This window comes from Corythoichthys intestinalis, chromosome 13 (assembly GCF_030265065.1).
Source record: "Corythoichthys intestinalis isolate RoL2023-P3 chromosome 13, ASM3026506v1, whole genome shotgun sequence".
Taxonomy (NCBI): Eukaryota; Metazoa; Chordata; class Actinopteri; order Syngnathiformes; family Syngnathidae; genus Corythoichthys; species Corythoichthys intestinalis.
In genome coordinates, this window is record NC_080407.1 from 40,017,124 (window position 1) to 40,039,080 (window position 21,957).

Below are 21,957 nucleotides of genomic sequence, written 5' to 3' on the forward strand. Positions count from 1 at the left end.
GTACAGTGTGCAGTGATTGTTGTCCTATGGACAGACTCCCCCACCTCAGCTGTAGATCTCTGCAGTTCATCCAGAGTGATCATGGGCCTCTTGGCTGCATCTCTGATCAGTTTTCTCCTTGTTTGAGAAGAAAGTTTGGAAGGACGGCCGGGTCTTGGTAGATTTGCAGTGGTCTGATGCTCCTTCCATTTCAATATGATGGCTTGCACAGTGCTCCTTGAGATGTTTAAAGCTTGGGAAATCTTTTTGGATCCAAATCCGGCTTTAAACTTCTCCACAACAGTATCTCGGACCTGCCTGGAGTGTTCCTTGGTTTTCATAATGCTTTCTGCACTTTAAACAGAACCCTGAGACTATCACATAGCAGGTGCATTTATACGGAGACTTGATTACACACACGTGGATTCTATTTATCATCATCGGTCATTTAGGACAACATTGGATCATTCAGAGATCCTCACTGAACTTCTGGAGTGAGTTTGCTGCACTGAAAGTAAAGGGGCCGGATAATATTGCACGCCCCACTTTTCAGTTTTTTATTTGTTATAAAAGTTTAAATTATCCAATAAATGTTGTTCCACTTCACGATTGTGTCCCACTTGTTGTTGATTCTTGACAAAAAAATTAAATTTCATATCTTTATGTTTGAAGCCTGAAATGTGGCGAAAGGTTGCAAGATTCAAGGGGGCCGAATACTTTTGCAAGGCACTGTATATAGTTGAATCGTCTCAAAATATGATTTAAATTCCAATAGTAATGCTATTTAACATTTTTTTCATGTCATAAGCATTTTAATCATAAATGCTGGTTAAACCTACTGGTAACTTGTTTGTCATGTAACGATCAAAAAATTAATCTAGTTGGTCACATTGGAGTGCTGGTATTTTGAACACTACTGCATCATATTGTGACCCTGCACACCGAGGCGAATCGCATCGTAGGTGTTATGGTGTATTGTACCGTCCCGAGTAAATTGGCCAAAAGTGGCACAACAATATGAACAATAATATTTTCATGCAGACAGCAGGCTTGTTCTGAAGGACCGGAACGGGAGGCTTGTACTGAATGAAAACAAGGTCTTTATTCTGAATAAAAATAAACAAGGACAGTGAAGTACAAGCACTTTGAAGTTCGAAGAAGCTTCGAGAGATTTTCATCAGTAGGGACTGGTATGATTAAAAGCACAAACAATAAAAATATCATATGTCCAATCGAAGTCGTATTGTTTCAATGAAAAATAAAAAGTCCATTTGTCACGACAAGAAAATAAATCATACGATCACTATGAGAATAAAAGTCGGATTATTACATAGGGGTACTGTAGCTGAATAAGCAGCTATATTGTTTACGTTGCGCGTTGCCGCCTTTGCTAAAATCAACAATAATGAAAGCATCTTGTAAGGCTGTGTTTAAAGATCACTTTCCAAAATGAGGAAATCCTTCATCTTTTAGCTCATCTACATTTAATTATGATCAATAGAAGGATTTGTACTAATGCTTAGTCGTAGCTACCAGCTAAGGTACATGCATGTAAAGTGCGTAGCCGCTTATTCAGCTACATTACTCCTTCGAAGAGCACAACTTTTTTTTTTCTTGTAGTAACAGTACGACTTTAATCTCGTTGTCCTCTTACCCCTCCCTCCTCTTTATTTGGCCCTAATACTCTGTCGTAATATATCACTGTCAATCAAGAGTAGTAATAGTAATTTTTTAAATTAGTAAAATCACCCCCCCCCCCCCCCAAAAAAAAAAAACTTATTTGTGAGGCAATCATAATTTTCTATATTGATGTAATTATACTATTTATTGATGATTCAGAATTGTTGTAATTTGGGATCTAATGTTTCAAATATTAACTGTGAAAAGTGTCGTTTGAAAGAGGGGGAGTATTGAATCAAAAATGCCACTTAACTCGACAGTTAAGTCAGGTGAGCCAGTACTATAGTCTGGATCCACATGATACAAGGATTGGACAAAGCACATGTTAGACACACACGTGTCTCTTAATCTGATATTTCCAAGCAAACCCTTGACCACAAACTGAGCAGGAAAAAGGTTTTTCGCCAGTGTGGGTTCTTATGTGTATTTTTAAGTGTTGAATTCGAGTGAATCCTCGACCACAAACTGAGCAGGAAAAAGGTTTTTCACCAGTGTGGGTTCTTGTGTGTGTGTTTAAGTTACTCTTTTGAGTGAATTCTTTACCACAAACTGAGCAGGAAAAAGGTTTTTCGCCAGTGTGTGTTCTTTTGTGTATTTTTAAGTATTGAATTTGAGCGAATCCTTGACCACAAACTGGGCAGGAAAATAGTTTTTCTCCATTGTGGGTTCTCATGTGTATGTTTAAGTTTTGCTTACGATTAAAACCTTGACCACAAACTGAGGAGACGAAAGGTTTTTCACCAGTATGGGTTCTTGTGTGTCTTTTCAAGTTGCCTTTTTCAGAGAATTTTTCACCACAAACTGAGCAGGAAAAAGGTTTTTCGCAAGTGTGTGTTCTTATGTGTACAATTAAGTGTTGCTTTAGAGTGAATATTTGACCACAAACTGAGCAGGAAAAAGGTTTTTCACCAGTGTGGTTTCTTGTGTGTGTGTTTAAGCTACTCTTTTGAGTGAATTTTTTACCACAAACCGAGCAGGAAAAAGGTTTTTCGCCAGTGTGTGTTCTTGTGTGTATTTTTAAGTGTTGAATTTGAGTGAATCCTCGACCACAAACGGAGCAGGAAAAAGGTTTTTCACCAGTGTGGGATCTTGTGTGACTGTTTAAGCTACTCTTTCGAGTGAATTTTTTACCACAAACTGAACAGACAAAAGGTATTTCACCAGTGTGGCTCCTCATATTCGTGCGACAAGTATAGTTATTAGCAAAGGTTTTCCCATACTGAGAGCGTTTGCAGAGTTTGTCTTCACGATGAGATTTCTTGTGACCATCATCATTGTAAGTTGAGTTTGACATGGTGCTATTTCTGTCTGACGGAGCGATGAAAATGTCACTTTGCAATCCTTCTATTGAGCTGCTGCTGCAGCTTGAAGGCTCCGCCCTTCTGCTGGCCTCACTCGGATCATCATCACTCCTCAAGGGCTCACGAGTCTCTACCTCCTCTTTTTTGATTGGAAGTTGTACTTCTCTCTTTTGCTGTTGAGGGTGCTCTGGCTCTTCCTGTTTCATATTCGGGGGCTCGACTTTCTCTTTAAAGCCAGGAGACTCAGACTGCGGCCACTCAAGATATTTGCTAAAACCTGCAAGAAACACAAAAAGACACATGATATAATTTATAGACCGTCTATCCAGCTTGTAGGCTGTGAGATTAGACTCGCTGAGAGCGCGAGTGTATGTATGCACGCGTTCGAGATGCTTTCTGGGCTGTCATTCCCATGACAACGATTCACTGATTGGCTGTTAGTCATCGTGCATTGACACGCCCTCAACCTTTAGGCGCAAGCAGTGGCAATTTACTTGCGGCAGGAGCTCTGCTCACACTCGTGGCATGACATCAAAATGGCACGTAAGAGAAAGGTGGACACTGAATGAAAACTGCGATTGAATGAAGAACGGACTGATAAATATAAGTTTATCTTGCCATCTTCGAGCCTGAAGCCAATGTTTCCTTTGCGTCAAAGCATTGTTGCTCTAAAAAAACGTGAAAACATGAAATGCCATCATGAGTAAAGCCATGCAATTTTGATAAAGAATGACCCCCAAAATCAGATAAAATTAAAAAAGCTGAAAAAGTCATGCGAGACGTCTCGCACAAAACTGACCTTGTGCTTGACAGAGGAGCAAAATGTGGCCTGGATCATGTGTAAGCACAAGAAAGCATTTAATGATGTAGAAATGATGCAAGAAATTTTGACGCCTTGTTAGAAGGCAAGGAATGTTGCTATAATAAAGTAAATCCTACTCACAGAAGACAGCAATAAGACGTACTGAAATAATTGCTGACAATTTGTCCAAGCAACTCTGTGATGGAATACAAAATGCATTTCCCCTGAATCCAATGATGCCACTGATAATGCACAGTTGGTGAGATATTATGATGAGGCAAAGGAAGAGTTTATTGAAGACGTGCTGGAATTGGCAATCGCAGTTGGCAAACAAAAGGGGAATACGTTTATTAAGTACATTCAATACGCAAAAACATTCGATCCAAATGAAAAGCATTAACGTTACATGTACTCCGTTACATTTACTTGAGTAACTTAAATAAATAATAATAATTTAAAAGGCACTTCTGAGAGTAGTTAAACTGAGCCATTATTTTTACTTTTACTTGAGTATATTTGTGAGGAAAAAAAATGCTACTTTTCCTCTGCTACTTTGGACTACACAGGAGTCGTAACATTTCTTCTCGTTATTCTACATACTAGATTTTTTTGTTTTGTGCTGGGAAGCCAAGAGTAGCTTGACCAGTTTCACCAATGAGATGTCGCAAAAATAATCACGTGACTCAATTTTACCTATCAGATGCAAGCTTGCCGTTCTATGATCACGCCAGCCTGTTCAATCAGGTGGCGTCTTTAAAGCACCGTAAAAAATAAAGCATTTGACATAGCCATGCCCTCAACATTATGCATGTATCATGCATGAATAAATGTTCTACTTGATTTAGTGTGGTTGGAGTGACCAGGTATTTGCCGTCAGTATGTTTTACACAGCGTTACGCGCTTGTTTACTCTCTAGAGCCGAAGACTGTTCACAAACACTCTCCATCCAACCTCACTGAGCTCGAGCTGTTTTGCATGGAAGAATGGGCAAGAATGTCAGTCTCTCGATGTGCAAAACTGATAGAAACATACCCCAAGCGACTTGCAGCTGTAATTGGAGCAAAAGGTGGCGCTACAAAGTATTAACGCAAGGGGGCCGAATAATATTGCACGTCCCGCTTTTCAGTTTTTTATTTGTTAAAAAAGTTTAAATTATCCAATAAATTTTGTTCCACTTCACGATTGTGTCCCACTTGTTGTTGATTCTTGACAAAAAATTAAAATTTTATATCTTTATGTTTGAAGCCTGAAATGTGGCGAAAGGTTGCAAGTTTCAAGGGGGCCGAATACTTTTACAAGGCACTGTATATGGCGGAAAACACAGACAAGGCTGAAAAAGCAGTTTCTGCTCTTGCACTCCTCTTTAAAACAAACTGCTGTACTTTAAGCCAAAAGAACTGTTGTGTTTGATAGAACAGTATGTCTATATGCTGCCAACGCAGATTCATGGCGCATTAAGGCTCCGAAACAATTTTAATTTGGCCGTTTTACCCTTGAAACCCCCATTTACAGACATCTCACAACCGCTTTTGTTTCAACCCAGCCATAAAAAGAATTAAATAATTATATTTATTATTCGAAATGTCTGTCATTTTTGGCTTAGAGTCATTAATTGATGTCTAATATTTAGTTTAAAAAAGAAAATGACTTAAAAAAATTATTCACTCGTATATTTTAAACTTTTAAGCAAATGACGTCACAATGAAAAAAATAGTGTCTGTAAATGAGCCACGGATATCTACCTAGTAATAGCTATCAGTTAATTTTTTTTGTTTTTTTTGTTGTTCCAGTCCCATTTTCCCCAATATTTTAGATGATAAATAATCGATCCAAACAGAGAAAAATTGAAAAGAAAAAGGTTTCAAATGGTAAATATATGAAAAAGAAAATCTCAACCACTCCTTGATGTCTCCGATTTCTGCATGGCGACCCTTGCTATATTATCATTTTTCACCCATAGAATCCCCCAAAAATCCGGCTGTGGCCATTCACAGCTGTGTCTTGATACTCGGTGCTACATGCTACATGGAGTTTTTGGATCGAAAAGAGGAGAGTAAGCAATAACATCTCGTTAAAATGATGGCATCCTTAATTATGTTGTCTCATGCTCTCACCTCCAGTTAGGGTTTTGCTGTTTAATTTTATTTTAAATGCCCTCCAGTTCAAAAATTTTCTTCCCCTAGAAAATTGAGATTTTAGGCTTTCCAATGATGTACCACACATGCATATAGGACAGTTTTGAAATTTGGCTAAATTGGGGGTCTGAGAGCGGAACATCAAGTCACCTGAGTGTTTTCCGCCGTATACATCATGTAACTTCAAAGCAAGCTAATTTGTTTCCATAGAAAGAAATCTTTCAATCTGCAAACCCCTACGTCGGTTAACGAGTCCATTGCACAGCTACTAAGTAAGCAAAGCCAGTATATTTGACAAAGATATTTCCGCACTTATGAGAAGGTACTATGTTTGATTTCTGCCTCATCTGAAGAAGAAAAAAAAGCAACGCTTCGAATGACCTTGAATGGATACGGACTCTTCCTCATCCTTGATGTACGGTGACTCTTCCTGCTCCTCCTTCTTGATGCATGCAGACTTCTGCTGCTCAGGACGATGGGCTTGGGTGACATTTAGATCTGCAAGACCACAAACACACGGGCCAAATCTTATTTCTTTATTTGAAAACTTGTGCTACCAAAGTTGATTTTGATTAGAGAAAATTCCTCCTTGCCAATTTTTTTGTTGATTGATATTTTGTCATCCAATTCAACACAGAAGTAACTCAAAGTGCTTGACACCACACCCAGATAGCAGACCGACATTGAATAAACGTTGGTTTTCCATCAAAATCATCAGTGTGGTTGACATCAAAATTTTCGACAATAAACAATGTTAAATCCATGACAGTGACGTTGAAACAATGCTGTTTTATGGTATGTAAGGCAATGGTTGGGTTAACATTGTTTTATAGTTGATTACCTAATGTTGACAAAAAGTTGATTTATGATTGACCGGGAAATATGATTGAAAAGTCATCGAATTATGGATGGGCAGGAGTTTTGGTTGAAAAATAGTGGTTGGCCGGGAAGACAGCAACTCCACTGGAAACGCCTCATTTAACGATAGCCATATTTTAAGGTAAGCCTGCTGCGCTTCGTTAGAGCCTTTAACAGCAATGATGTCTCTCGGTAGAAAGAACCGCGTTTGTCATTATTACTTGTATAGAAAACCCTTTGCTTGACATAATGTGACAAAGTTGCCAAAATTGTAAGAAACTGTGATTTGCTATGATTGACATTCAAGCGAAAACACACTTAGCTTGGATGTTAGCTAAAAAGAAGTTCAAGTCTAAAAGAATTTATTGAACACCACGACAGTGAGGTCATCGTAGCTAGCTCCGTTCCCACATTTAGCCCTAATTTGGTTTGAGATTGCTTGAGGAACTGACTTCAACACAAAATACTGAAGTATATTAAAACAACCTATGATATCTGTTTGAATTCCATGATATGACTTAAATGTGAATGCCATTTTGCTTGTATTCTTTAGATTCACTGAAGAGGCAGATGAGGATGGACATGTCAGAATATGCATTCGCCGCTGCTGTGCAAAAGTGGCTACGCTATGCCCTGTACGGACCGCGTTGGTGGCGAGGTTCACAGCAAAGCTCGTCACACTGAGGTAGAGGCTTAAGTTCGAAATACAGTATGTTTACTCAGTGTTATTAAAAAAGAATTTGAAATCTAGCCAAGTTTTTATTTTTACTATTTATTCATAGTTTCTAATAAGATTTTATTAGTCAGCAGCTGTTTCTTCAGTCTGTAAATAAAGCAGGTCCTCTAAATATAGGCATATTTGAAAGCAATAATAGCGTCATGGTTGAAAATGAAGGAAAATAGCATTGTTCCAATATTTTTAATAATCAAAATTTTTAGATTTTGAAGGATTTCAACGTTGGAACAACATTAATCGAGGGTGCAAAAGTGATTACGAATCAACGTAGGGTGTCAACGTTGATTCAACAATATGAAATCGACAGCGGAATGTTGATTCAACATCTTTTCAACATCAGCCAACCAAAATACAAGTTTCTGTAAAAAAGTGACATTTTTGTGTTTTTCAGCCATTTGTATTCCAAATCCAAATTGGGACATCCCTTGTTGATAGTCAGTTAACCTGTGCTCATCAACTTCCATCTCTCCTTCACCTCTACCTTCACTCTGCTGCTCTACTTTGTCTGGACAGAAATTGGGATATATCACTTGTAACTCTTGTGCAATTAAACAGTGTTTCTCAACTGGTAATTTGTGACCTAAAAGTGCTTTATTAGGCACCATGGAAAAAGTGCTTAGAAAATGGATTTCGTTCCACTGAAATGGATCTACATGACCTATGCATTGTAATTTACATACGTTGCTAATTACATCCAAAAAAAAAGTTCTACTCACGGTTTCCAGTCATTTTTTAGTAATTAGCGTTTTTGTGTCGGTCTTTTTTTTCCCCGTGGCGCAGTGATATTGATACGGCGGAGTCGTATCGTCAGTGTGTGAAGCCATTTTAGGTCACGTGCACCAATAGGAGACGAAGATTGTTGCTATGCGCTTCTAAAACAAACAATATGGCGGCGACCGTGTCAAGCTACGACACGAGCGAAGATGAACAAAAGATAAGAAAACCGCATTTGAAATTTAGTCAAAAGGCATCGAAACGATGCTATATGCATCTCTCATCTGTCCAAGGGCGAAAAAGGGCAGGAATTTGTCCGAAACGGCGGGCAACTTGCTAAGCCTGCGTGGTTGCGTCAGACAATGGCTTTCTCTCCAGGCTCCGTCGAAGGATCTTGCTGAAAATGTGTCGACTGGGATTTTTAACGACATTGACTACAGGTAAGCCACACACACGCCTTTTGTTGTGAATAACTATGGGAGTTGGGGGGCTTCTGGTCAGATCACATATGAAGTTAAGACTTGCAATGTGAGTTCTGGGCTGTAGCGGTCATTATAATGTTAGATTGTTAACTTTGAGCAAAAAGTTTAGATTGACAAATAACATAGTATTTAGTTTAACTGTAGTTCCAAAAACCTATTTGATAATTTTATTCAGGAAAAAATGGCAGAATAGACAAGCCTATATAATTTGGATTGGAAGATTATGTAAGTATGATATGGATGAAACAGTTCTCACATGGTTTATGTGTGTGTGTGTCTGCGTGTTTTTCAGAACTGAAACACCCTTCACTGACAGCTACAACTTCTTCTGTGAGACCGTCATCCATTAAAACATTAGAGTTGACCAGGAAGTGCTGCGAATGGACAAGCTTGTGGAAATATGGCTTTATTGGGACCATGGAAAAAGTGCTTAGAAAATGGATTTCATTCCACTACGCTGGATCTATGCGTTCAATGCATTTTTTCAAAGCCAATACCCTCCTAACTTAGTCACCAGCCAGAAATGTATCTTGATGTGAATACACAAAAATACAGATCTAGTGTTGCTGTTTTTGCTTGTTTTAAGTGTTACATTAATTCTGGCAACACAAAATATTTATCAAATGTCAAACATTTGAAACAACTATTGGTGCCTTAGTATACACATAGGTGAATTCAGAATGAGAAATGTAGCTTATTTCTTGAAGGAAACACTTCAACATTAATGATTTGCACCCAGCACAATGAAATATATATTGAATTAAGCTAAAGGCTTATGTGTCATATCAAAAATATCACAACCTACTATGCAATGAAATATATAAAATAAAAAATGCACGCCATGATCATAAATAGCTAAAAATCAACCGAATTGCTACCACACCCTCCTAAATGTGAATCATGGCAAAAATGGAATAAGACAAAAAAATTACAGGGTGATCAAAAAAAATAATGTGCCAAAATCATAAGGTGATATTTAAAAAATGAAAGACATCACAAAAGAAGTGATGGACACGTGTTGAAGATAACTTCCAAGTTTTATTTCATGTTTCACAAGTGCTCAAATGTGAGCACACCCAGCAGCACGGACAAAATCAAGCCACGATGAGAATTCCTCTCAAACGTGTGCATGTCGCAGTTATTGTCTTGATTGCAACTGTTGTTCGATATTTCACATCATCAGTACTTGCTGGACGTGTTGGTATGTTAAAGACAAAGTTCATTATCCATCTTTATGGCACATAACGTATGTTATACACTAAGTATGTTCCACCACTTCCAGCAAATATTGATGACATGAAAGATCGAATAAAAGACGCAATCAACGCGGGAGGGAGGAATTCTCATGTCAGCTTGATGTTGTCCATGCTGCTGGTGATGGCCATATTTGAGTACTATGAAAACATGAAATTAAATTTAGTTACTTCCTACATCCGTCCAAGGTAGTTTTTAAAAAAAAAAAAGTTTTTCGTTTTTGACATGGCATTTTGATTTTGGCACAGCCTTTTTTAATCACACTGTATATACACAAAAGGTTGGAATCATTCAAGTATGGTACTGTTGGTACACATTTATTCAAACATGGAAGTGTCTCATACTATAAAAATACACATGAATACACATACAAATATTGAAAAACGAATTAAAAAAAAAAAAAAATAGAAACAATAGTAAAACTGTACATGACAACATTACTCCTCAAAATCGCTTTCATCAAAGTCATCATCCCATCCAAGTGTCTTCTGTTTCCAAAGAAACAGTTCTCACATGCTTGGCACCGATATAAATCAGTACAAGAAAGTTTTGCAGACATACAGGAACATCTTCCCATGTCACAATTGGTTGCCTTTCAACTACAGTTGACTACTTGCAAAACAGTACCAGGGGCAGGATTTTTAGTCATCCATGTCACTGCCAACTGCCCATCCTCAATGTCCCACCCATTCCCAATGGGTGAAGGGGCACACATTTTAACTGTCTGACAACGTTTCATAATTGCTGCTTGATAGTTTGCTGTCCTGCAATGTTGGTACAGAGCATCAGTTTTGGGGGGAATAGAATGTTCTGGCAAGACTGACGAGGCTATACAGAAAGATCTGCATTTGGCATCATTTTTGGCACATGACTGGCCAAACAGGTGGCACACGTATTTACACAACGTGTTAAATATTTGTAGGTCAAGTTTAAAACTGCTGCCCAGCTTTGCAAACCCAGTCAGGTATTCTTTTTTATGACGTGCAAAAGAAAATGTTTTTTTGCCTTTGCCATGAAAGGCACAAGCAGAGTCACAACCTGTGAATGTATGGATGCCAATGAGTGCTGAACACACACTAGTGCCAGGAGCTGCAGAGACCTTAGAGACGTCAGTCCTCGTTCTGTTGCCTCCTCCTGTGAAAAAATGCAATTTACACTGTAAATCTATCTGCAGACTTACAGCAATCACTGCCACGTCAGTATCAGGGCTTTTATTGACTACAGCTTGATGTTCTTGAGCCAAAAGGTTTATTTAACCATTGTCACCCATAACAGGTATGCAATAAAAAGTTCTACTGGATTCACTTTCGACACACTGTACCCTATATACATTTTATAACAAAGTGGTATTGATATCTGGGCTAAAAAATGGTATCGTTACAACACTAGTTTAAATAAGATTTTTTTTAGCTTAAGTTAATAACAATTAACCTTGTAGTAAAGGCGTGCGTGTGGCTTACCTGTAGTCAATGTCGTTAAAAATCCCAGTCGACGCATTTTCAGCAAGATCCTTCGACGGAGCCTGGGGAGAAAGCCATTGTCTGACGCAACCACGCGGGCTCTGCACGTTTTTTACAAATTCCTGCCCTTTTTCGCCCTTGGACAGTTGAGAGATGCATATAGCATCGTTTCGATGCCTTTTGACTAAATTCCGAATGCGGTTTTCTTATCTTTTGTTCATCTTCGCTCGTGTCGTAGCTTGACACGGTCGCCGCCATATTGTTTGTTTTAGAAGCGCATAGCAACAATCCTCGTCTCCTATTGGTGCACGTGACCTAAAATGGCTTCACACACTGACGATACGACTCCGCCGTATCAATATCACTGCGCCACGGGGAAAAAAAAGACCAACACGAAAACGCTAATTACTAAAAAATGACTGGAAACCGTGAGTAGAACTTTTTTTTTGGTAGTAATTAGCAACGTATGTAAATTACAATGCAGAGGTCATGTAGATCCACTTTAGTGGAACGAACCAACACAATTTTCGCTCAGCCAATACAGCCTATATGTTGCCTGGGTTGGTTTCCTAGCAACCTCTCTCATTCCTCCTTGTGCGAGCAAATAACTATCCAATATCAATTTGCATGAGTAATGCTGTTTGAGTCCAATACAAATAAAAATAATACAGTACATCTTGTTCTGGATTACAAGGACTGCAGTAACAAATAAAATGCTTGTAAAATAGCTGGAATTTATGATGAGCAGGCATACAAAACTGTTAGAGGTTATATCTCAAAGAGAGGCAATTGATTCATACAGATTGGTTCATTTTGGTCATGTAACAGTCAAATGTGTCTCATGTTGATGACGTGCGCAAGCGCGGGAGACGAGTGCAAAAGAGAGTGAGAAAAAGGGGTTGTTGTTGAGTTGTTGGCGGTTCAATAAACAGTCGGGATGGCTTCGCCCAAAAGAGCACAATTCTACTGAGTTTTGTCTGCCACGAAGAGTGTGCCTACATTTACCTATACCAGGGATGTCCAAACTTTTAGCAAAGGGGGCCAGATTTGGTGCGGTAAAAATGTGGGAGGCCGACCTTGGCTGACGTCCTTTACATAGAACAATATATTTTAGTAAGCCATTCTGTGTGTCACATTTGCTTCATTATTTTTTTAATCGTTAATTTCAACAATCTCGCAACCAACCTTTGTGGTGTTCTCTCTTGACTCTTGCGAAATACAGCTACTGTGAAATTAAACTAGCTTCAAGTTGCTTCAATTTCTCGCTACGTATCTTCCCTGTAATCTTGTCGTACATGTCAGCGTGTCTTGTTTGGTAATATCGCCTCACATTGAACTCTTTAAAAACAGCGACTGTCTCTTTGCAAATGAGGCAGACAAAGTTGCGTATTTTAGTGAAGTAATAGTCCAATTTCTACCTATGCTTGAAGCATTGGTTATCGCAGTCAACTTTTATATTTTTTGGACATGTCTGACCTGCACGGTCCGCTACAGTCATACAAATAAATAGCATCAGTATTGATACAGCTCAAATACCACATACCATATTAATACAATATTCAACAAAGCTCTTGAGTTGGAGCCTCTCACTCAAATTGCATTTATTATTGTATTCATAGCCAGTAGGCTAAAACGCGGCAGCTAATCTACTACATTAATTCAATACCATAGTACTTCATCTCAGTTAACTGCCTGATGCGTAAAGAGTAAAGTTGAACCATTTAAATTCACAATTCATGGGAGTAGGCGACCAAACAAACATCAACACATGCAGTCGGTAATAAAAAAAAAAGAACAAGGATGGGCAGTTTATCTGGCACTAACCTGTACAGCAGGTGGGAAGATGTCATTCGCACATCACCAGCGACTGTATGATTAGCACATGCTAATATTGATGCTGCATTCAGGCATTGTTTGGGTAATCGAAAAAAAAAAAAACACTAATACATGGTTTCTATAAAAATGCCAAACAGTCACACAACTTGTGATGTATCGTTGGAGCATTCAAATAGGCTACTCCTATGTGTAGCAACCATGTTTTTATCTCACATTACGACTTTTCAGCACATCAGAACAATTTTCCAACTTGGGAACTCAGACCTCCCGAAACACATGAACACAGCATATCTCCTGAAGGTGCTTCGCGGAAGTGTCAGTTCGTGCCTATCACAGCCATAGTTGCGTGCATAAATTCAGTGGCGCCTCCAGAAATTTTTAATAGGGGTGGCCAGATGGGGCCACTTAAAATCTTGGGGTGGCCAAAACGAAAAGCCATAATTTCAGGTTTTCATTATATTATTGCAGTAAAAAGGTCAGGGGAAAACTGTCAGAAAGACTTAAGGACAACGGCTACTGATATACTTTGGTGTATTGTGTAATATTTGATGTTACTAATGATTTAATGTGCATAGTCCGTAACTGTCCAGTCAACATTTTGAGTTCCACAACAATTCTGTTTTATTGTGTTATAGGCATAAGGTGTACATTTAACTAGGGCTGTCAAACGATTCAAATTTTTAATCGAGTTAAACACAGCTTAAAAATTAATTAATCGTAATTAATCGCAATTTAAACCATCTCTAAAATGTGCCATATTTTTCTGTAAATTATTGTTGGAATGGAAAGATAAGACAAGACGGATATATACATTCAACATACTGTACATAAGTACTGTATTTGTGTATTATAACAATAAATCCACAAGATGGCATTATTATTAACATTTTTTCTCTGAAAAGGATCCACGGATAGAACGACTTGTAATTTTTATAGGATAAATGTAAGTTTGTATATTGTGACTAAATATTGCCATCTAGTGTATTTGTTGAGCTTTCAGTAAATGATACTGTAGCGACTTAACTGTTCTGCCCAAATGCATGATGGGAAGTGGTGCAACCATGACTGTGTGTGGCTGCTGGAAGTGCTATATCTTCTCTGCGTTGGGTACACTACAGGGTGTTAAGAAAAAGATCAACTCCTGTCATTCCTCCCCACGTCGCATCCCACAATATTTATAGTTGCTGTGGGAGAGATGACAAAGCTTTTGCCAATTTGAAGCACGGCCACAATGAATGCTTTTATCTACTCCACTCACTTGACACTGCCTCTTATCTCTGTATTGAAGTAAAACGACGCCATTGTAGGCTGTTTGCAGCAATGCGTGAATGAGTCGTACTGCGAATGTGGTAATTGCGATAAATATTTTCACGTGATTAATTTAAAAAATAATAATAATTACCGCCTGTTAATGTGATAAATTTGACCTGACCCTACATTTAACAAAACAAAATAAATGCATTCATTTGGGATGAAATTTATAACTGATGCTACAACAATCTAACGATATACTGGCAAGCGGGGTGGCCCTTGGGGTGGCCAACAAATTTATAGGGGTGGCCGTGGCCACCCCCTGGGGGCGCCACTGCATAAATTACCATATTAAGAGCCATGTGCAAATTTTGTATATGGAGTGATAATTTAGCTATTGAGTGCAGATCACTCTGTCAATTTGTAATATATTAATTTTGTGAGACTGTTAAAACTGTGCTTTCTCAACGTCTAAAATTTTGATTTGAGGGGGCAAGACATTTATTTGAGGGAGCACTGCCCCCTCTTGCCCCTGCGTAGAGCCGACCCCACGGTCCATTAACTATGAAAAATGCGATTAAGTGTGAATAAAAAAAAATAATATCTTGACACCACTACTTTTAACAGTAAAAATGAATTCCCATCACTAGGATTTGTGCTCTTTCTGTCTGTCATGTACAGTAGCCTATATGTATCATCGAAAGTGAACCAACCAACCTTCTAGTCTGTGAAGAACAACCTTTGCGTGCATTATTTTGCACACAGTCGAGGGTTGCTGACGCAGAGGCTCCTCTTTTACTGCAGCCGGTGTCGTTCTCGCTGACATTTTACTCGCTTGATTTCTGAATGCTTGACGGCATGTCGATGTTATTGGTCGGCAAACAGGGCTACAATAAAGTGACTTCAGTTAAGTGACTGAGATCAAAGACAAAGAGAACAAAGAGGAAAAACGAGCCACTGTTTTTGCTGCGTTCGATGAAAGTGGGAAGCCAGAGTTTTCCAACCTCCGACCAGGAAAATTATACTGTATATTTTTTTCCTAAAATCTACTAATAATACCCATTCTTGTTAGGGTATGCGAAATGAAAAATGGCGCCCCACTACCCGCACCCAGCAGGGACACACTGGCTGCGTTCCAATCACGTTTTGAGTTGCCCTCGCTCACTTGCCCTAAGCACCTGCTATGACGTCACACAGAAGCCACTTGGAGGGCGGAGGGAAAGACGTAAATGGAACCCACCTGCCCTCGTTCACTCACAGGCAAGAAAATCATGAAACAACCACAAGGTTTTGGAGTAGCGCTATACTGCCAATTCCAAATCAGTGGCGCCTCCAGAAATTCTTCATAGGGGTGGCCAAATGGGGCCACTTAAAACCTTGAGGGGGCACACCAAAAAATAAAAGCTATAATTTCAGGTTTTTACCATGTTGTAGTAATAAACTGGCCAGTAGAAAACTGTCAGATTGACTTAAGGACACACCAACTGATATACTTTTGTTGTGTTATATTGTATTTTGTACACTATTATATTGTGTTAATGTGCATAGTCCATAATAGTCCAGTCAACATTTTGAGTTCCGCAGCGACTACAATCTAACATTATACTGGGGCGTGGGGTGGCCAGGCCACGGCCATTTGTTGGCCACCCCACGCCCCAGTATAATGTTAGATTGTAGTCGCTGCGGAACTCAAAATGTTGATTGGACTATTATGGACTATGCACATTAACACAATATAATAGTGTACAAAATACCATTATTCTACATCGCACAAAATGCACGGCGACTCATGTCAATAAGCCGGAGACGTATTCCGCGCTTGATGGCAATACGTCGGTACCTGGGAATTATCAAATTATTAGTTTTGTATCAAATTTTATTCGGGCAATTCTTTATATATTTGTCGATACCCTATAACTTCTAGACAAATTTGTTGTTTAAATGCATTCAACCTATTTGAAGTTTAGTTTCAGTCCCTCCCAATGCCATTTGATTGACAGACCATTCCTTTCGTTAAAAGCAAAAAAGATAAGTGAAATAGAAACATCAATGAAAAAAAATCATTTCCCCCCCCTTTTTTTATGGCAAAAGTGACAGTCAATAAAAATGTTAATTTATTATTATTTAATTATTTATATTTATTTATTTATTCATGTGTTTTTTTTATCTTGGCACTATTGGTATTCCATACGTTCTGCCATAACTGCCACATACAGTGAATTTTTTTTTTTTTTAACAACAATGATGAATTTTACAATTCGAAAGGCAGTTTGGTACAGAGGTTGCGCTAGACTTTTTCGTTGTCTGTCATTTTGACTGACAGGGTCATAAAAATGCGGTCATAATCTATTTTTACCCGTCACTTAAATTTTTAAAATGATAATGACATATTCACTAGTATTTAGTTTTCATTCATTTTTAATTAATATTCTGTCTGAAGAAGCTTAACAGAGAATCCACACCGTGCCATCACACATCAAGCAGATGAATATGTAACTTTTTCTCCGCAGTGACAAAATCAGCTGACTGTTGCCCCAGTAGGTAGGCTACGAGCCGACCTAAGCATAGCTTTAGCTTTTTTATCGACGCGACTGACAATGACATTCTCCTGTTTCAACAAGCTATCCTTTACCATCAGCCCGGTCTTTCTTATATATCCTCTGGTTGTCCTACGTCTCTTACCGTTCTTGGGGGTAAGTTAGCTTTGTGTAGCGATCGCAAATGCTACTCAGTGACAGCCAACGAACACTTTTAATTTTTTCATTGATAACACATCTTAATCCTATAATTTATTTACACTTCCCCCTTAGTAAAGTTGTTTTTTTATATTTATAACAGAAACGGTAACAGTGGCAGTCAGATACAATTGTAATTCTTTTGAGGTCATTCATTGTCAGACAGAAGCAGTATGGCACAACGTTATGCTAAAAAAATAAGTTCAAAATATAAAAATGGCTTACCTCTTTGTCCTCTGAAAGACCATGCCAACCCAACATAATGTTTACTGCATATGAAACGTGAATGGATTCGCCGAGCTGGTGTTAAAAGTCCGCGCAAGTTGATTCGGTCTTCACATTTTTTCCTCCCTAGTTTTTGGTTCTGGAAACGCAGTTTAAAAAAAATATTCACTGGCCTTGGGTAAATTGCCAGACAGAATAAATATGTGCTTTAAAGTTCTTGCATTTCCATTTTAAGTATTGCAAGTTGTCCAACACAATATTTGAACTGACAGTTTAAAATCCTTTTAGTGCAAAATGGCCCACACTCTGACAGGGGTCAGCAAATATTATAATATATAATACATTAAAAAACGCCATAAATTATATAAATACAAGATCACAACAAAACCTGTCTTTTTCAAAGCGGTTAAAAAAAACATTCAGTGGCCTTAGGTAAATAAAGGTGTATAAATATGTACATTACAGTTCTTGCATTTCTATTTTAGGTATTGCAACTTTTCCAACACTATTTGAATTGACAGTCTAAAGTCTACATTAGTGCAAACAAGATTATAAATTATAAATAATAATAGAATATATAAATTCAACATTACAATGAAACGTGTCTTAGTCAAAGTGGTTCAAGAATAAATAAAATCAAACAATTCACTGGCCTTAGTTAAATCGCCAGACAGAATAAATATGTGCATTAAAGTTCTTGCATTTTCACAAGTTAAAAGCTCGCAGTCTATTGACAAGAGCAGCAGACCCAGATGGAGTCTGCTGCAAGGGCTTGTTTGAGTCCGACACAAGACAAATGGAACCACTCAAATGAACAAATTTCGTTGATAAATAATCCTAGAAGAGAGATGGTGACCAATCGGGATGTGTTGTCAGCATTTCATAGGCAGGTTTACCTAGGAACACAACAAATGTAGGGGAGCATTGCTAAAGAGGCAGATTTACACAACGGTAAAAAAAACGTGTAATGAAACCAAAACAGTGGATAAATCGTTCAACTTACCAGAGTAGAAATGACAGGAACACACTCTCATTCCAGCAGAAATATGATCAAAAGAAATGCTTTTCCGACGAACTGCTGCGACCCAAGCCATCCGTCGTGCCTTCGTGATCTGATATTTGGTCCTCCATGCAGGAAAACGGTGAAAAGTGAGTCCAGTTTTCCTCGCCCTTTATTTGTCGTGGGAGACAATGTTGCACCCGGTAACACAACAATACACACCCATATTTTCTTTCTAATACACTGAAGGAATTAGCTTAGCACTACCACAAGTTACACTCCCCCGTTGAGTCGGCCGGACCTGAAGTAAAGGATATTACCAGCATGGAGGCGTATCCAAACAATGACGTAGTACGTCCCATTCCCTATTAGCAGTATAACTCTGACATGCAAGCCGTAAGAGATAACTCTATTTCCGGCTGTTCCCTTAACAAAATAATTCCAACCGGAAATAGCGCAACGCGCCAACATAAGTTCGACCGGTGAATTCTGTTCTGAACAATTCTGAACAACACACAATTTTTGAGGGTGGCATCTTTGCCGCTTTTTAAGTATGTTAGTGATATGGCTGCAATTAACGATGACATTTTTAATCAAATCATTCGTGAAACGATTAATGTCATGTTTTTCAGTTACTTTAACAATTTCACTTGAAGTTGTCTTAGGCATGTTGTCATTAACAATGAAGACAAAACAGATGACTACATGTTTCCTTCAAACACAATATTTAATTACAGCTTCCTGACTTCACTGTAATTTACATCTATACTGTTTTAAGAACAAAAAACTTGCCAAAGGTTTTTAATAAAGTTCCTGGGTATAAAACATAAAAATAATTTCTGAGTACACAATTTCAGACTAAATTCCTGTTCATTCAAATTTTAAAACATTGCCAACTTTTTTTTTTTTTTTTTTTTTATGGCAAAGCACTGATATAAATTGTGTCAATGACTCACTTATTTTCCAGTTGTTCATTAATACAATTCAAATACAATTCCAAAGCACGATTTACAGTTTGAATAGACGTTTGTGACTTCGAGCTGTTATATGAATGGGTTTATGAGTGTGGTTTCTTTACAAAAAGAAATGAGAGCACTTTGCTATCTAGTAATAACTAAAGCACTGGCCAGCTTTACCACGTGATTGCTTCAGGGAGTGCTTTTGATTTTGCCGTGCGATTTGACTACACAAAAAAAAAAATGCACATGCACTATTTCAACTTTTAAATAGGTTTTTTTTCATTGTTTATACACATTACTGAATCCATTATTGTATTCATCATGCAAGAGAGTCAATTAAAACACTTATCAATAATCATTGCTTATATATGTAACGCGATTGCACAATTTATATGACTTTTGTCCCTCTGAGACTGCCGTACACAGCAAAATCTGTGGAGTAGATTTTTTGGTGAAAATGATTTTTGAGTTGATTGGTGTTGATTTGGGTGTTGTTTCAACACCATCAGTGTTAAGATCGCTTTTGGCGCTGTTCCAATTAAGTGAGTTGAACACAGACACCTTTGTCAGTAGGGATGGGAATCGAAATCCGATTCCAATTCGGAACCGGTTCCGAGTGTTTCGAGGCCTCGACATCACAACGAAAAAGCCTTAACAATCCCTTTAACGATTCCTAAAGACGCGTATTGCGTCGTGACATGTGTTGTTGTCCAGACGCATCAAACTAGCATGGCGCCAAGAACCACTCGCTCCAAAGTTTGACTACACTTCACCAGGAAAGAGTGTGAAAATGAAAGGTTACGACGGGTAAGCACGAGCATTGCAGCCATAAACATAACGATACATAATGACAGCACGTAGGTTAAAACGCTCGAAAGTGTGTCTTCACCTCACGAGGAAAAATTACAACAAAGCGACTTGCAGTCATTGCAAGGTGGAGATAACTGCATCGGGAGGGAATACGATTGCGCTGTCCTCACAGAGAGGCTCAGTCCTGGCTATTAAAAAAAAAAAAAAAAAAAAAAAAAAAAAAAAAGTCCCGGCTACACAGCTAGCTAAACTCCCAAATGACGATGCAGAAGACGTTGGTATAATTTGCTGACTTTATTCAACCATCACCTGAATAGTGAAACTAAGAATAAAAATGAAACAAATCAATTTCGTCCCCAATAACAAACAGGTTTGCATCAACGTAAATCAGCGATGATTAGCTGCTAATACCAGTATGGTTAGCATTCGTTCGCTAGCATTAGCACATCGTTCAAACCACTACACAACTGGATTTAAGTGTCCGATCGCGAGTGGAAACACAACAACAACAACACAAAAGATGATACATACAGGCGTTGCCTCTGTAGATATTAACATTAACAAAGAACGTAGGCTCGTAGAAGTGTTTCCCTCTCTCACTCACTTGGATGCGGCATTTCTTCTTTGGGTGTATGCGCGCTCCAGCAGTCCTCAAACTGCGGCCCGCGGCCCAAATACGGCCCGCCTCCACATTTGGTCCGGCCATTTTGATTTTTTTTTTTTTTCTCAATCGTGTTATTAGGGCCCGAGCACTAGGCGTGCGAAGGCCCTATTGTAATGCAAAGGATTATTATTATTATTATTCTTCTTTTTTCAGGGCAAATGAAAATGGCCAATTTGGAGGCCTGAACATGCACGAAAAGTCACCAAAATTTGCACATACGTGCAGATTCGCGTAAAATTTGATAATCTTGCTTCGTTTTGAAAAAAATTCAAAAAATGGCTCAGTGGCGCCCCCTTGACCCTTAAAATTTTCAAAAAGGCCTCTCCTCTCAGGTTTTCAACGTAGAGCGATGAAATTTGGGGAGTAGATACCTTATGCCTAACTGTTCAAAAAAGCCTCTTGCACCCATATTCCAAATCCGACAGGAAATCGGATATTTTGGATCAAATGTGAAATTTTTTCGGTTCACAGTTGGAGTTTACGTTTGGAGGCCTGAACATGCACGAAAACTCACCAAAATTTGCACATACATGCAACTTTGCGTAAATTTTGATAATCTACAAAAAAATGTAACAAAATCGCTCAGTGGCGCCCCCTTGAAATTTTCAAAAAGGCCTTTCCTATTAGGTTTTTTCAACGTAGAACGATGAAATTTGGTGAGTCGATACATTGCGTAAAACTGCTCCAAAAAGTCTCTTGCACCTATATTCCAAATCCAACAGGAAGTCGGAAATTTTGGATCAAATGTGAAATTTTATCGATTTACATTTGAGACCTTGTCGCTGAAGAAAATAGTTGGATCGTCTTCAAAATTGGTCAGACTATACAGGAGACATATGAGATCTTAAGTTTTCAAAATGGTGAGTTTTCATCCAAGGGTCTGGCCTGGGCGTAGTCCCAAAGTTGGCCATTTTTGGGCAAAACACCAAATTCAGAAAATGATTAAAAACTCCGTGATCCAACGTTCAATCTTTTTCATTTTTACCATGTTTATGAGATATCCCAGCCTGAACATGACTGCATTGAAATATTACCCATTAGGCCTAGCGCCCCTAGTGGAAACAGGAAATGGCCTT

The 21,957-nt window shown here is 38.4% G+C and overlaps 1 protein-coding gene across 1 annotated transcript; it reads right to left on the reverse strand.

Annotated features, from left to right (window-relative positions):
* Positions 1-1,776: 1,776 nt before the first annotated feature.
* LOC130928146 (zinc finger protein OZF-like) lies at positions 1,777-16,025 on the reverse strand. Its single transcript, XM_057854395.1, has 3 exons — positions 15,206-16,025; positions 6,279-6,395; positions 1,777-3,237 (listed from the first exon to the last, which is right to left on the reverse strand). Exons 1-3 carry the CDS (start codon positions 15,312-15,314, stop codon positions 1,985-1,987), a joined length of 1,479 nt encoding a protein of 492 aa, XP_057710378.1. The 5' UTR covers positions 15,315-16,025; the 3' UTR covers positions 1,777-1,984.
* Between the last annotated feature and the right edge of the window lie 5,932 nt (positions 16,026-21,957).